Below are 15,546 nucleotides of genomic sequence, written 5' to 3' on the forward strand. Positions count from 1 at the left end.
GCCCAATGCGGGACTTGATCCCACGTCCCTGGGATCATGACCCGAGCCGAAGGCAGAGGCTTTAACCCACTGAGCCACCCAGGCGTCTCTGAAATAGTATTTTTTTTTTGAAATAGTATTTTTATAATCATTTTATATTTGAAAAATAAATGACTGGATGGAGAACCGGTTGAATACATTATTCTGAGAAGCTATTCATAGGAATGACAGCAAGCACCCTGTGTGTAGATTTCTGACATCAGAAGGACAGGAAAGAGAATTTATAATAGCTTTCTAATTTGTCTTCTTTTGAACTTTTTCTCTCTCCAATCCATCTGTCACAATGTAATTATCAAGATATCTGTAAGATACAGATTTGATTTTAAAATATAATTACACTGATAAAACCTTTGCTGGATCACTATTATCTACCAATAAAAGTCTGACTTCCTTAGCCTGATTTATAGATTATTTTAAAAAATATGGTCCATCCTATTTTTCCAAGTCTATCTGTACCCTCTGTACCAAAAACTCTATATTGCAATCGTGTAAAATGAGAAAGTAACCAACAGTCCTTGAACTTGCCAGATGCTACCACTCCTCTATGACTTTTCTCTTCCTTTGCCTGCTTATAAAGAATACCTTGTGGCTACCTCTTCACTTGAACTGCTACTCAACTTTCAGAGTCCAGCTCAAATGCCCTCCTCTGTAAAAACCTCTTTAGCGAAGATGTATTTTTCCCTCTTCCCTGTATCCTTAAGCCTTTAGCTCAAACACAGAACTTAGCATAACAAACTTTGATTTATTGTATATGAGTCTTTCTTCTTTAATAGCCTATGAAATCCGGGAAGGACAAGACCATATGGGTGTTCACTCTTGTAATCTCAGTGCCTAACATGGAGTCTATTAGACATGCAATGTTCATTTTATCAATGAATAAATCAGTCACTCATAGAATGACTATTCTGTAAGGCTGCAAGAAAGAACTGCTCTTATCACTATTATCAAAGCCACTGAAATGATGCTAGTGTAAGCTCTTCCTGAACTTCCCATTTCAAGGCTGCTAACTCTCGGAGAATTGCTCCAACCTACCTATCTCTTTGGAATAGAAGGTGTTTGCTTTCAGATAATGATTACTAAACTACCCATCAGCTTTTCTCTTTTGGGAAATCCTTACTTTGTTTTATCATTCTTTTGTCAATTCTCTTTAAATGCTTTTATCAAGTGGTCAGCAGTTAGTACTCACAAACGGGCAACCCCATCTGGAACATGGTACTAAATTCAGGGTTCTTTTTATCCTTCATAGCCGTGGAAGTGTAGGGAGTCATGAAAGAAATACAGGAGGATGATAAGTAAGAACATACAAACTAGAGAAAGGGGAAATATCTATGGCACCATTAGAAGGGATGGGTCATACACAGGTTGTCAGCTAACAGTTCTAAGGAAAATATATAAAAACAAAACAAAAAGATGCCTATAGGGAACATGGCATATTTCAATGGGTTTTGTTCTAGGAATGAGAATCCTACTCTTTAATAAAGTTGGTGGTAGAGCTAGTGGGCTGTCTAACGTGTTACTCATACTTAGTAAAAGTACCCTGAATCCATTTGGAGCATCAACATGTCCACCTGAAGGACAGGGAGGCTCTAACTGAGGACCGGCCAAAACAATGTAAGTGAAAGTGACGTGGAGCTTCAGCAAGTCTTTTTAACAGTGAAAAGGTATACTCTCCCGCTCTTCCCTTCCTGTCACATGGAATGCAGATGTAATGAGTGATTTCAAACAGACATTTTGGACTCCGAGGACACATGCAAAAGAATGCTAGAGCCAGACAGAAAAGATCTGGATCCTTGGCACTGAGACCTACAGAGCCATAGCTGCAGAACCCATGAGCGTTGTCTTTCTCTAGACTTCTAACATGAGAGAAATCAACTTCTACCTTAAGCCGCAGTTACCTGGAGTTTTCTGAATTTACTCCTAATTGATAAGCTACTCTTGTTGTCGAGGAGTTTAAGATCCAGAACAAAAATATTTGGTACAATGTAAATGCTTAACAAAAAGACAGGAATGCTTAATTCTGTGTAATCATTGGGTTTATGAACAATTGAGCTACAAGGAAATAATATTTTACATTCACTAGGGAAGCTAACTAGTTAAAAGCAAACATAAAATGTTTATGTGACTATGGAAACATGGAAAAAGACGAAGAAGAATGCATAAGGCTATTAATACTGATTACACATACGTGGATTTTTACTTCTTACAATGATCAAGCAATACTTTGAGATTTAAAATGTTAAAATAAGAAATATTTCAGGGGCATCTTCCTGGCTCAGCATGGGGTTCTTGGGGTTGTGAGATTGAGCCCCACACTGGATTTAGAGATTACTTAAAAATAAAATCTTAAAAAATATATTTTAAGCTGTAAGTAATAACTGATAGATATTTTTATGAAGGAAAATTATGTTGATTTTACCTATATTGCTTTTTTGAAGAGAGAATTTATAAATCTGTTTTTAGGGCCTTGGCTATCTGCATTCTCATCTCTGACCCATAACAACTAGATATGGAATCTTAGGAAAGTCATACTCTGGAACTCAAAATGAGAATGTTAGTAAGTGAACTTTAAAGCTTCTTCTAGCTACAAAGCTGGGAATTTAATCATATATTTGTTTCACTGGATATCTAATTGTGCCTTCTACAGTCTGATTTCCATGAATTCAGAAGCTGTTAAAATGAGTTAGTTATGTGTGAGGACAGTCACACAGTCCATCTCCAGAGACTGGGGACTCTGCTGGGGAACCCCACCTGAAGCCCTGGTTTTAGTAAGGCTAGAAAAGCGCCATCAATAAGAACTAGGGATTACCCCATTCTCTCTGTTATCCTATATGCCCTCTAAATTAGTGACATACTCTCTCCGCACACACTCCCCCCAAATAAAAGCAAATAAGGAAAGTGGCTGAGGGCTCATGGCTCTATTTCTGACCAGAAACAAAGCTTTTCCCTTGTTCTCTTTCTTGGTGACTGTCCTTCTACTCCTAAGGGGCTTAAGAATAGTTACTGTCCCGGGCACCTGGGTGGCTCAGGGGGTTAAAGCCTCTGCCTTCGGCTCAGGTCATGATCTTAGGGTCCTGGGATTGAGCCCAGCATCGGGCTCTCTGCTCAGCATGGAGCCTGCTTTCCTCTCTTTCTCTGCCTGCCTCTCTGCCTGCTTGTGATCTCTGTCTGTCAAATAAGTAAGTTAAAAAAAAAAAAAGAATAGTTACTGTCCAAAAGACAGGTGCAGAGCACCCAATCCTTACGCCCTGAGGCTCCCTCTTTCCCTGTTAAGAGGGGTACCCTAAAACCAACATCACTGAACCCTTCATGGAGAAAAAGAAGTGCTCTGAGTATCATTTTTATGTGCCTTCCTCATGGAGACTCACATCACATTGTAAGCATTTTAAAGATTTATTTTTCATTTTTTGGAGAGAGAGAGAAGAGTAGGGGGAAAGTCCGAGGGTGAGGGAGGGGGAGAATCCCAAGCCTGCTCCCCAGTGAGTGCAGAGGCTGACATAAGCCTGGATCCCACAGCCCTGAGATCATGAACTGAGCCAAAATCAAGAGTCAGACACCTAACCGACCCTGCCACCCAGGCGTCACCCACCTTGTAAGCATTTTAAATAGAGATATTAGGAGTTTAAAAATTAGATCCCTAAATAAAAGTAGATTTCAAATAACAGTAAAAGTAAACATCAATATTAAAGAGCATACCGCAGTACCCTGGGGTTCCACACACTGTCTTCATGAGTACTTGATGTTCCACAATTTTAGAGAGTCCAAAATCAGCTAACAACACAAGAGAAAAATTTAATGAAACAAGTCTTTTCTCAGCTTTTATAAGATGACAGAATACTTTTACTATTGACTATTCAAAATAAAACGAACTCATTTGTTTTTGCTTGTTTTGGTATCTGGCGATGGGAGAAGGGAGGAATGAAGAAGGGGACAAGTCATCTGGGAGAGGAAACTGAAAAAAAAAATTTGAATCTTGCTTTAAATTGGAGAAAAATATGACTCCCAAATACATTTTATGCTCTCCTCTATAAATCCCAGCTTTAGGCAAATAAGATACTTATTTTTGAAATAACAGTTGTAACAGATATATTTTGTCTCATCTTAACTCTGAGATTTATGAAACAGTAGCTCTAAAGTACAACATAGAATTAGTGATATAGAATTAGTAATCCATGGGGAGAAATCAAAATAAAAAAATAGGTTTTTGTGAATGTCAAAGACAGGAGCAGAAATATCAAAAGGTTCATTCTGTTTCAAATGTGTATCTTATGGATAAGGATTTACTCTCATATGAGGAATATATAACCCTTTTTTTTTCCCCAACAATCCTCTTTATTTATTCTTCAGAATATTACTTAGGTAAAACACTACCCAAAGTTGCTACCATTATAGTTTATTTGCTGGGCTACTTCTCTCTCACTCAGGAAACATCAGGAAACCACTGAAGGCTATTCTTTAAGAGAGGCAGGTGCAGAATTGATGCCATTTTTGACTTCAAAGATAAACCCACATTTCCACGGAGGTGCTGATCCTTATCAGGGAAAGCAGCAGGAAGTCCTTCAGAAAGAAAGCCTCTCCTGTCTAAATTAGTATCCATCCATCCATTTAAAGAAATTTCTTTAAGGATAAAATCTTTGAAATTGATGTCAAAGGAAATGGAAGTCTCCCTGCTGTTCCCTGCCTTTCAGGAGTGATTAGAAGAACAAGCTGGCTGCCTAGCAGGACTTTGGTATTTTTTCTTTGGGTTCTTGCATTCGTAAAGCACATTATGTTGTCTGGGCTCTTCCATGATATGTATAAGTTAATTTTCAAAGGTGTTAACACTTCTAATGCAGTGAACTTATCAGATTAACATTACACAGGCCAGCCACCAAAAGAACAATGTCCTTCAGATGATTTAACAGATTCTGCTAAGGAGAATTCCTATAAAATAAGTTCTGTTATTACTATTTGCAAGCAAAAAGACAGGGGAAATAACATTTAATACACTTTTTCCTAAAATGCTGATTTAAAGAACTCTTTGAGTAGACTGGAATTACACAAAGTTCATCCTCATAGTTCTTCAAAATGCTTATTGGAATAAAAAGCAAGGTTCCCAGAGTCAAGGCAGGCTTGGGAAAAGCCTAACACACTAATTTAGACGTCAGTTTACACATTACCATTTTTAGAGTTCTGGTTAGTCCTGCAGAAATAAAAAATTTGTTTAAGTTGGCATTTCCTAACTTATTTCACCAACCTTAGCACTTCTGCAAACCACTCCCACCTCCCCCAAAGCAAATTAGAATATTTACTCTGGTTCCCTCAGCTGAGGACCCGGTGTTCTGTGGAGTGCACTTTGGGAAAGACAGACCTCAATTTATCTCTGTTCATGTAAACAAGTGACTCAGACCCTAATTCACTGATATGTACTAAGCATTTTGTGTCAAAGCTCTTGAATGTCTAAAATTAAACTCCAACTAATTTATGGAATAAAAAGTAACAAAAAAAGAAGTGTTCTGTTATCTGTGATTTTCCTCTATATAAACTTACAAAATACACCATCGCCTTTCGAAGTCCCTGCTATTTCCAAGAGCTATGTTTCCTTTGTGTCCAGAACTGGAGCACCAACTTCTAGGCACTGATTCCAGATCACTATATCAGGAAAGGACTACAGACTTCCAAAACAATGCGTTATTCCTTTACAGACACCAAATATCCAAGGAAATTAAATGGAGGCAAAACTAGATGGAACAATATTTTTAAATTCCATGGAATACATTTCTTCTGCTCTGGGAAAGGGGTCATAAGACTTCATGAAATGTCCTCACCTATTTTGAGTGGTGCATCTGGGGCTGGAGTTGCATAGAGAAGATTCTCTGGTTTGAGATCACGATGGACAATCCCATTTTCATGTAGGTACTAAATAGGGAACACAATGGAGTAACATTCCAGTAACTGCATTTATGGTTCCAACATTTATGTTTAATCTTTTCAGAATTAGAATATCCTTTACTATGTTATATGATTCAAAACACACACATATGATCATTTAAAAATAAACACCATGAAAGAAAATAAGTTTATACTATATATAATTTAAGAACAGCTTATATACAGTTACCTAAAGTGAAATGCAGTTTATTTTTTTTAATATATTTTTAAAGACTTTTATTTATTTATTTGACAGAGAGAGATCACAAGTAGGCCGAGAGGCAGGCAGAGAGAGAAGGGGAAGCAGGTTCCCTGCAGGGCAGAGAGCTGGATGCGGGCCTTGATCCAAGGACCCTGAGATCATGACCTGAGCCGAAGGCAGAGGCCCAACCCACTGAGCCACCCATGTGCCCTGAAATGCAGTTTAAGGTGTATGAAACCAATTGTCAGAAATAAAAAATTTACTCCTTAGAGAATATTAGTTGCAGTTCTCTTTATGCATATAACTATGTAAGTTCAAATCCATTAATTATTATTATACTAAAGTCAAGGTTCTATGCATTGAAATTTTTCTGGTTTATTATCTGAATAAAGCACAATTATATGTGTCATTTTAGAAGCTCACAATCACAGCAAAGACTTAATAATTATTGTTTGAACAGGCATTTAGATATGAGTAATTATTATAGAGGACTATCCTTAATATGATAAATACTGCTTAAAGATGATAAATGTTCTCATAGGCTTTTCTGAAGATTAGTAAATCCAACTACCAATACAGAGTGGCATATTTGAGCTGATCTTAAAGATCGCTTCTAGCAATTCCACTCATTTCATTCTATTTTAAATTATTTTGTAAATTATGTTTTATCACACGTGTAACATACTCTGTCAATGTGGAAGTCTAACCTGATCCTGCTTCCCTAGTCTCAGATCCCTCTCCAAAAAGTAACCACTCTTCACTTTGAAATGGTTTGAATGTTTTTCTATGAATTCACAAACATGAATATATGTATGCAAGGAAATACTCCTGATTTTTCCATTTTCTTACATAAATGTATGATTAATATTAATTTTTACAGGTTTTCTTTCATTTAACAATATGTCTTTGAAACCTTTCCCACAAACCACTATAGCTTATTCTATTTAACACTTGTATCCATTTTGTTGAATGTAGCATAATTTATTTTTCTAGTCCCTTCCTGGTGGACTTTCAAGTTTTTAAAAGTTACCAATAATGCAGTAATAAGCCATCTAGCACTTGGATTTTGGGTGTTTTTGCTTGTGTTTCTTTAGGACAGATAGCTGGAAGCAGATCTGGTGGGGTCAAAAGGTAGGTTTAAAGTTTTTAAACTCCATCAATATTTACTCACACAAACAGTGTGTTTACGGTTTCCTAACATCTTTACCAAATCTGTGCAATTAACTTTCGCTGAGCTACAGTGTAATCATTGTATCTTATATTTGGCTTAATTTGTCTTTCTCTGTTTACTGGCCTAGTATAGGCTTTTTGGTTTTCTTCTTCTGTGAACTACCCATTTATATCCTTTGCCCATTTTTCTGTTGGGTTAAGAGAAAAAATAGCCAGGGTAGTTCAGTTTTTCTCCTTTCCTATCCCCTACAGGAAGGGAGAGAGTCTCCTCTTTCTTTGTAAGCCAAGTAAGAGAAGGTGGATAGCTTCAATGTCACAGTTTGTGGTGCTTGACATGTCTCACTTAGTGATTTGGTGAAACAGGAACTGATATCAGAGGTGGTTAGAACAGGGAGTAAGAAGAAAGGGCCTCAGTGAGATTCAGCTGCCCTCAAGGAAGAGCTAAACAAGGGTACACATTTCTCACATGTTCAGTGTGGACTGTGCAGAAAGGAACCAGACATCGGCATAAGTTTTGTACTGGGGTGATGCCATCTTGCCTCAGCATTTCAGGAACTACTAACTCCTCAGAGTACCTGAAGTGAGAGAACTGTCCTGCAGTGGGTCTCTGTAGAGCCATCTATAGTGTTTCACATGGAAAGAACATCAAGCATTTGACATTGGCCACACCCAGAGACCACAGATGCTGGACCATGAATGCACCAGTCTGGGAAGACCGTTGCTAACCCTCAATCTCTTCTCCCTCTCCTCACTGTCACCCTCACAACAACCCTAGAAGGAGCATGATCAGGTGGAGAGTAAAGAGCAAGAGAAAGAGAAGAAACTAACAAGTATTCCTATCCCCTCTGTTTACAAATTATAGATCTCCAACGTCCACATTGGGGGAAGGAGGAAGTTTAAAGTTGGACAAGTCTAAAGTTTTGGTCTTTCCCTTACCCAAGAGTGACTGGAAAATCTATGGGAATGGCTTGAAATTTTGTTCACAAAGGAGAAGAATGGATTCACAGAGTTGATTTGCCAGGACAATCATGAGACAAAAGAAAGTTGCTTTTGCTCCTACCTTTGAGGTCAAGCTCACTTTTTCTAGTGGATAATTATAATGTGTAGACAATAACATCATAGATGTCCTACACACTTACTGTATTCCAAGCACTATTATAAACACCTTGTATCTATCAATCGTTTAATCTTCATATCAGCTCCATAAGGTAAATCATAGTAATGCTTGTTCTGCAAATTAGAAGGCTGAGGCATAAAAAGACCAAAGACATGTGCAACTTCACAACTAGTCACATGGAGTTGGGATTCCAGTGTAGGCATGTGGTAGTGGAGCCATAACCCGACCATTGCGTGACTCCCAAACAGATGCCTGATTGTGTAGGGTGGACATGAGAGGGGAATCATGGTGAAGGAGAGGAGGGGAGAATGATGAAGGAGTGGGAAGGTCATGGGAAGAGGAGGATTGGTGAGAAGGCAGAGGACCATGTTAAGCCTTAGTGACACCCAGGGAAAACCCACCAGATCCCTGAGGAGGAAGATGCTATATCTTGCATTAGCTGAGTTTGAAGGCAAAAATGCAAGTTTCTCATAGAGTTGCTTTGGAACATACCTAAAGAATTGCAGTTTGGGATCAATGGAAAATATTGATCTCCCCCACTCCCAATCTAACCCAACTAAGAGACTCCATTGCTTTGGGAAGAAAACGATACCAAAAATAGCAACACAATAGCAACAAATGAGATAAATTTACAAGCACTGGTTTAGCAAAGTACCAATCATATAAACATTCTTATTAAATATTGTTCTGGCTTTCTTTAACAGAAATGGTAGTTTTGTGTTCTAAGTCCAAAGTTAAACAAAAGAAAACAAAACAACACCATTTGGCACTCCACACAGGAGAGCTAGTCCAGATAACTGGAGAAAAATTAAAAAAAAAAATAATAGATTTAGGAGCTATGCACTAACAGAGGAACAAATTTAAAAACAAAATAAAGCAATGAAATACTGAAGGTCATGTGCTTTTAAAAATATAGGCAGGAATCATTTGTTATAAATTACTTGGTGTAGAAAGATTATTAAAAGTCGAGATATAATTATGTACACATACATGGTAGGAGGCATTTAAATGTATTGACTAACAGAACGATAGGAGTCACTATTGTATTTTTGCTTGGATCCACTGATTGCCTTTAACCAATAGTGAGTATTTTTAATTTTTACATTATCTCAAGTCAGGAAGCCAAGCAAAAAGGAAAACGTGCTATATGATCATTGTCTTCCCCCAAGGAGATACAATTTTTAGAAGCAGGAACATTTTGGGAGCATCAGTTCTCAAATTTCCTGGTCGCAGGACCCCTTTGGAATAAAAAAAAAGTATTGAAAACCTCCAAGAATTTTTGTTTATGAGTTATATCTAACATTAGTTACTACATTAGTGGTTCAAAATGAGGATTTAAAAAGTACTAATTTATTTACAAAACAATAAATTCGTGTCATATTGACATAAACATTTTCTAATAAGAATATATTTTCTAAAACAAAAAAAAAATTAGAATTCTGTGCTATTTTTTTGAAGTTTTACAAGTCTCATTAATTTCTAGTTTATACAAGGCAGCTGGATTCCTCCAGCTCTGCACTGTCAACTATAAAACCACACATTATACACTCTGAAAAATTCCACTGTACTTTCATAAGTGAAGGGAAATGTCTTCATATTATGACAAAATAGTTTTGACCTCACAGACCTTCTGAAAGGGGTTGGGGGTGTCTCAGGAACCCTCCAGGAATCTTAAGACTATACTTTGAAAACTTCTGTTTTAGAGGATCTGAAGTCATAAAAAGGGCAGTGCAAAAGCTGAATAATATGCACATCGCCCTTTATTTTCAAAGTGGGTTTTAAATGCAATACACACCTCTAATCTCCTCAAGCACTAATCTTATCTAGCCACATCAAGATCACAATACACTAAGTGAAGAAGGGGAAAAATGGCCCTCAAAATTGTGTACTCGTGGGAAAATGTGCAAAGACATTTTATAATATCATATCAGTGATACAAAGCTAATTAAGAAATATCCATTATGGAGAAACAGACCCTATCAAGATATTCTTGATCTTAACTACAGTTTATTTAGGTCATGGGGATTCAATACAAACAGACAAAAGGATAGGAAAAATTGAGAAATGAGACAATTGCATATTTTAGAATAAACCAAGTGTTGAAAGTAATCATAATTAAAGTAAACAAAGGCAAGCAATAACATTAAAAACTAAATGCCACTTTGGAAGATGTCTAAAACCTAAGAACTTGATGGAGAAAGAAATAATAAATCTGACAACAACTGTAGCACCTAACTACTAAATCTTGACTATTCATAACCTTTAGTAAAGAAATTAGAAGAGCAAATAACCAAGTGTATATGAATTTAATTAAAACTTTAAGGAATATTATGGACATTGGGGAACATATGTGCTATGGTGAGTGCTGTGAAGTGTGTAAACCTGGCAATTCACAGACTTGTACCTCTGGGGCTAATAATACATTATATATTAATAAAAAAATTAAAAAAAAAACTTCAAGGAATAAAAAGAAGAAGAAAAAGGAAGTGGAAAAGGAAGAGGCAGGGAAGCACAATTAATTTACTCGCTCAATTTTTTAAAGGATTATCTTTTTAGAAAAAAATGCTTTAAAAGTATTATCTTTTTAGAAAAAAGCATGAAGAAATAAATCAGTTAGAGAAAGACAAATACCATATGATTTCAATCATATGTGGAACTTAAGAAACAAAACAGATGAGCATAGGGGAAACGAAGGAAAAATAAAATAAGATAAAAATAGAGAGGAGGGGCGCCTGGGTGGCTCAGTGGGTTAAGCCTCTGTCTTCAGCTCAGGTCATGATCTCAGGGTCCTGGGATCAAGTCCTGCATCAGGCTCTCTGCTTGGCAGGGAGCCTACTTCCTCCTCTCTCTCTCTCTGCCTGCCTCTCTGCCTACTTGAGATCTCTCTCTGTCAAATAAATAAAATCTTTAAAAAAAAAAATAGAGAAGAAGGCAAACCATAAGGGACTCCTAATGATAGAGAAGCAGCTGGGGGTTGCTGGAGGGGAGGTTGGTGGGGGGATGGGGCAACGGGGTGATGGGCATTAAGGAGGGCACATGATGTGATAAGCACTGGGTGTTTTAAGCAACTGATGAATCACTGAATTCTACGCTGAAACTAATAATACAGTACATGTTAATGAAATTGAATTGAAATAAAAAATTAAAAAAAGAAAAAAGCATAAGATGACAAATATTTTATCTGCAGAGTAATCAAGGTAGGGAACAAAGTAAATTTTTAAGGATTTTATAATGATGCATTTAATGCACTGTTGCTAAAGGCGTGTCTTTGCAAAGTTCTATTTCAATTTTAGGCCTTGGTTTTGGTTAAAGTTTTTCAGGAGAAATAAGCATAATAAGGTTTTTGTGGCATTGTTTTTGAAACAATTATTAAAGAACAACAGCATGAGAGGCACTGTGGGGCAATACCCCATGGTATGCCACACGTTAGCTATGCGACCTGAAATAATCTGCAGCTCCCAGTTTCCCCATCTGTAGCACCCACTTCAAAGGTGGTATTGAGAATCAGAGGTGAGGCATGTTGGCACTCACCATGGAGTGAGTAAGTATTCTGTTCTATGAAGGGTAGCTGTTGGGACTCTATCACTGTTGTTCCACATCTCTTGTACAATAAATTACAATTAGAAATCCTTTGAGACTTGGAAAACTTGCTCTTTCCTGAAGTATCAAAAGACACTTTGATCTGAAAATATTTGCTTTTTATTCCATCACATTTTCCTCTTCTGTTTTGGTGGCCCAAAACTCAATGTAAAAGCGGTTTCAATTACAATTAGTTAGCCTGTTTTGGATATATTTACTTCTCCCTCTCTCTGCTTTTTAAAAAATTCCCTTTTCCACTTTAATAGCTTTATTTTGTATGCGTTCTTCACTTATTTGCCAAAACTCCTTTTCCCAAGAAGACGCATTATAAATTATAGAGTAATAGAATGTATTATATATTAGCCTTCACCCTGGAAATAAGTCTAAGGGAAATAGAAACTGACATTGCTATATTTGTGTTCAGAGTTTCCAAGAACATTTAGAAGACATAAAAGGAAAAAAGTATGTGGCAATTAGGATTTGAAATATTCTTACTATGTCTTTTTCCATTAGAAGACAAATTACCAGGAGAAACAGTATTTGTCGCTGATAAAGAGTCATATTTCAAAGTCTATTGTTTTGCTTATGCTCCATTCTCCTTAGGCTCTCCTCCAGGAGTCATCCCAGGTGCTGCCCGGGATCCTATTTCACGCCCCACTCCCTCCTCAGAGGCACTGCCCTATCACTCTGGCCTTTTCTCCTACTTCTCTCTTGCTCTTCCCTCTTTCTTCTCTTTCATCATATACATAGCTCTAGACTGGGTGGTATCACCATCAAAAAGAAACAAGGAAAAGAAAACAATCATCACCTCTACAGTCTCCCAAAGACACATATTCCTGTCCTACTCTCGCTGCCCTCAACTATTTCCTACTCTCCTAGGTCTCCACTCACAGCTTCCATCTTCTTCCCTTTCCTTTTTCTTCAACACACCAAATTTTTATTTGGGACCTCATCAAACCCAACACACGCTTTCTGACTCTTTATTTGACCAGTTTGGACTCTGAGCACATGGTCTTATCTCTCATTTGCACTTCCATCACTTGGGGCTCTTGTCTCACTGGCTGCCTGCTGCTTTTCTTTTGCTCTCACCCCTCAGTCTCCTACCCTGGCCCCTTATCTCTGACTTGCTGGGCACCTTCTGCATTTCCTTGGTTTCCAGAGTGAGCTCACTGAAAGCCACAAATAAGGGTACCATTTACCAACTATGTCCTAAATCTCTATTGCCTTCCCAACATATCTGTGGCTCTGACTCCATAGAACTTTCTACTCTCCATTCCATTTGAATGTCTCTCACATGTTTCAAGCTCAACATTTCCCAAGCCAAACTCATTATTTACCCTAAATCTACTCCTGTGCCTGTATTTCAAAACCCAACAAATGACTCATCCATTTTGACCAAGTCAGACACCTGGGTTTACCCAATTCCTCCACCTCCTTTACCAAAACTTCCAATTTATGTTCATGGACATAGGTAGCTTTCCCTTCTTAGTGCCTCACCCATCTTTCTGCCCCTTGTTCCCACTTAACTGTTCTTACCTTCAGCCAAGCCACAAAGAAGCTTCCCTCTTAATTACTCTGATGACTCGCTTAATTACCAGCTTCCCAACTTCCAGGGCCGTTCCCCTGCAGCCAAAGCTCCATGGTGGCATGCAAATAATTTTTTAGAAGTGCAAATTTGGTCACACTAGGCCGGCTGCTTAAAATCTGCAGCATCTTTCCAATGCTTTGGTCATGCAGGGCAGCAACAATGTTGTATTTGATTTTGTATCCCCCTTGAACAGAAGTCACAAACTCTCTAGGGTCAGGAGGATACCGGAAAGAATGAAGGAAGTTGACAGAGTGTAAAATAAAAGGAAGATATCAGGAAGTCCCAGGGGCCTTATCTGTCCCTGGAGCATGGCCCCTTAAGAGGAAGAGGAGACCGACTCAGCCCACTGTTGTCGGGCACGAGTGCAGGCCCCATGTTGATAGCTCTTCTGATTTTTCAAGGCAAGACAGAAATTCAGATTTTTTTTATGTAAAATATTACAAATTTTCCATGCTGGCGCTGAAGTTGAAAATTTTAAAAGCCTGGACAGGGTACAAACAAAATACCCTGCAGTCTGTGATTCTTGCTTTGGAATTTAAAACAGGCCTTGGCATTCAATATATGCTCAATAAACATTTGTGAAATATATGAATAAATACATGATTTTTTTTTTCTGACTCTGCTTCTTAAATTAGATCCTTACTAAGACTGTGCTGATAGACTTCTTTTTCGCTATGAACTCTCTCTGAGCTTGTTTGTCTATTCCCTTCCCTCTAGCTACTTCTTATAGCCCCCCAAAAGTACACATGTGTATAAGCAAATTGTGTGGTAGGGTTATAATTAATTTTAATTTTTTCTTCTATGAAATTTAACTCTAAATGCGTTATTTAGGTAATGAATTTTTTAAAACATTAATTTTATATAAGCAGCAGACATTTCATGTTGGCTTATACATCTGTTATGAATGATGGGCTCTGAAGAGGAGTATATCCATCGAGTATATCCATCGTAACTACATTCGGTCTCAAATGAACTACACGATGCCACTCTATTGTTAGTAGTTTAAGACTGTATAGACTATTCCATGATAGTATCCTAAAAGGAAGTTCTAATTCAAACTCCAGGACCATATGGCCACCTGCCCAGGTCTCATTTTGAACAGGCTGTCTCACCCAACACCTTAAGTTCAACATGTTCAAAACTGAACTCTTGACTTTCTTCTAGCCCTTTTCTTACTGTTCTTCCCACCTCAAAATGTAGTGCCTCGGTGAACTCAAGTGTTCAAGTCAGAAACTGTTTTTCTCCTCCCCACCCCGTGCCTCCATCCTATTCACAGCAGAGTGCCATGAATTCCAATTCCAAAATGTCTCCAGAATTGCCCTGCCTCTCTCCACGGTACTGCCATGACCTTAGCTAGCCCACCACAGAAGTTCCTTAACTCTCTTTGATTTCCAACATGGCCCCACCTTCAGTCTATTCTCCACACAGCAACATAGGAAATCAGGCCTAGTTGGGAAACCCTTCAGTGGTTTCCCATTACTTTTCCTAGCTTCTGAGGCATTGGTTTTCTGGCTCCTGCCTTCCTCTCCAGCCTCATATTCTGCTACTTTCCCCCGTCTTGCTGTCTACCCATCCTGACTTTCTTTCAATTTCTCCCAAGCCCAAATTTTATTCCCACCAGCCAGCATCCTTTTCTGGCTGCCCCTCTTCCTAGAATGCATTTTTATCTTTTCTTTTACCCAGCCAGCTCTCCTCATCCTTGGGACTCAACTTATAGTGTCAGTTCCTCAGGAGGCCATATCTGTCCTTCCAAACTAACATATGTGTTCACCTTTATATGTTCTCATGGATGCCTCCTATTTTTCTTTACAGTGTATCTGTTTCTTTGGAAGCTTTATGTTTAGGATATCTCCCTCACCACATGAAAAACCCATGAAGACAGATATCTAGTTTCTTGCACTATGCCTGGCACTAAGAGGGTACTAAAAAAATATTTTTGAAGGA

The 15,546-nt window shown here is 38.0% G+C and overlaps 1 protein-coding gene across 4 annotated transcripts in view; it reads right to left on the bottom strand.

Annotated features, from left to right (window-relative positions):
- The window catches only part of CAMK4 (calcium/calmodulin dependent protein kinase IV), a 232,289-nt gene that overhangs the window by 32,441 nt on the left and 184,302 nt on the right, over positions 1-15,546 (bottom strand). For all 4 annotated transcript variants that reach the window (XM_045087141.1, XM_045087140.1, XM_045087142.1 and 1 more), the window contains 2 exons: positions 5,844-5,934; positions 3,733-3,807 (listed from right to left, as the gene is read on the bottom strand). In XM_045087141.1, coding sequence (XP_044943076.1) covers positions 3,733-3,807; positions 5,844-5,934 — 166 coding nt within the window. The remainder of the gene's footprint in view (positions 1-3,732; positions 3,808-5,843; positions 5,935-15,546) is intronic.

This window comes from Mustela putorius, unplaced genomic scaffold (assembly GCF_011764305.1).
Source record: "Mustela putorius furo isolate JIRA1106 unplaced genomic scaffold, ASM1176430v1.1 tig00001059_pilon_pilon_pilon, whole genome shotgun sequence".
NCBI lineage: Eukaryota > Metazoa > Chordata > Mammalia > Carnivora > Mustelidae > Mustela > Mustela putorius.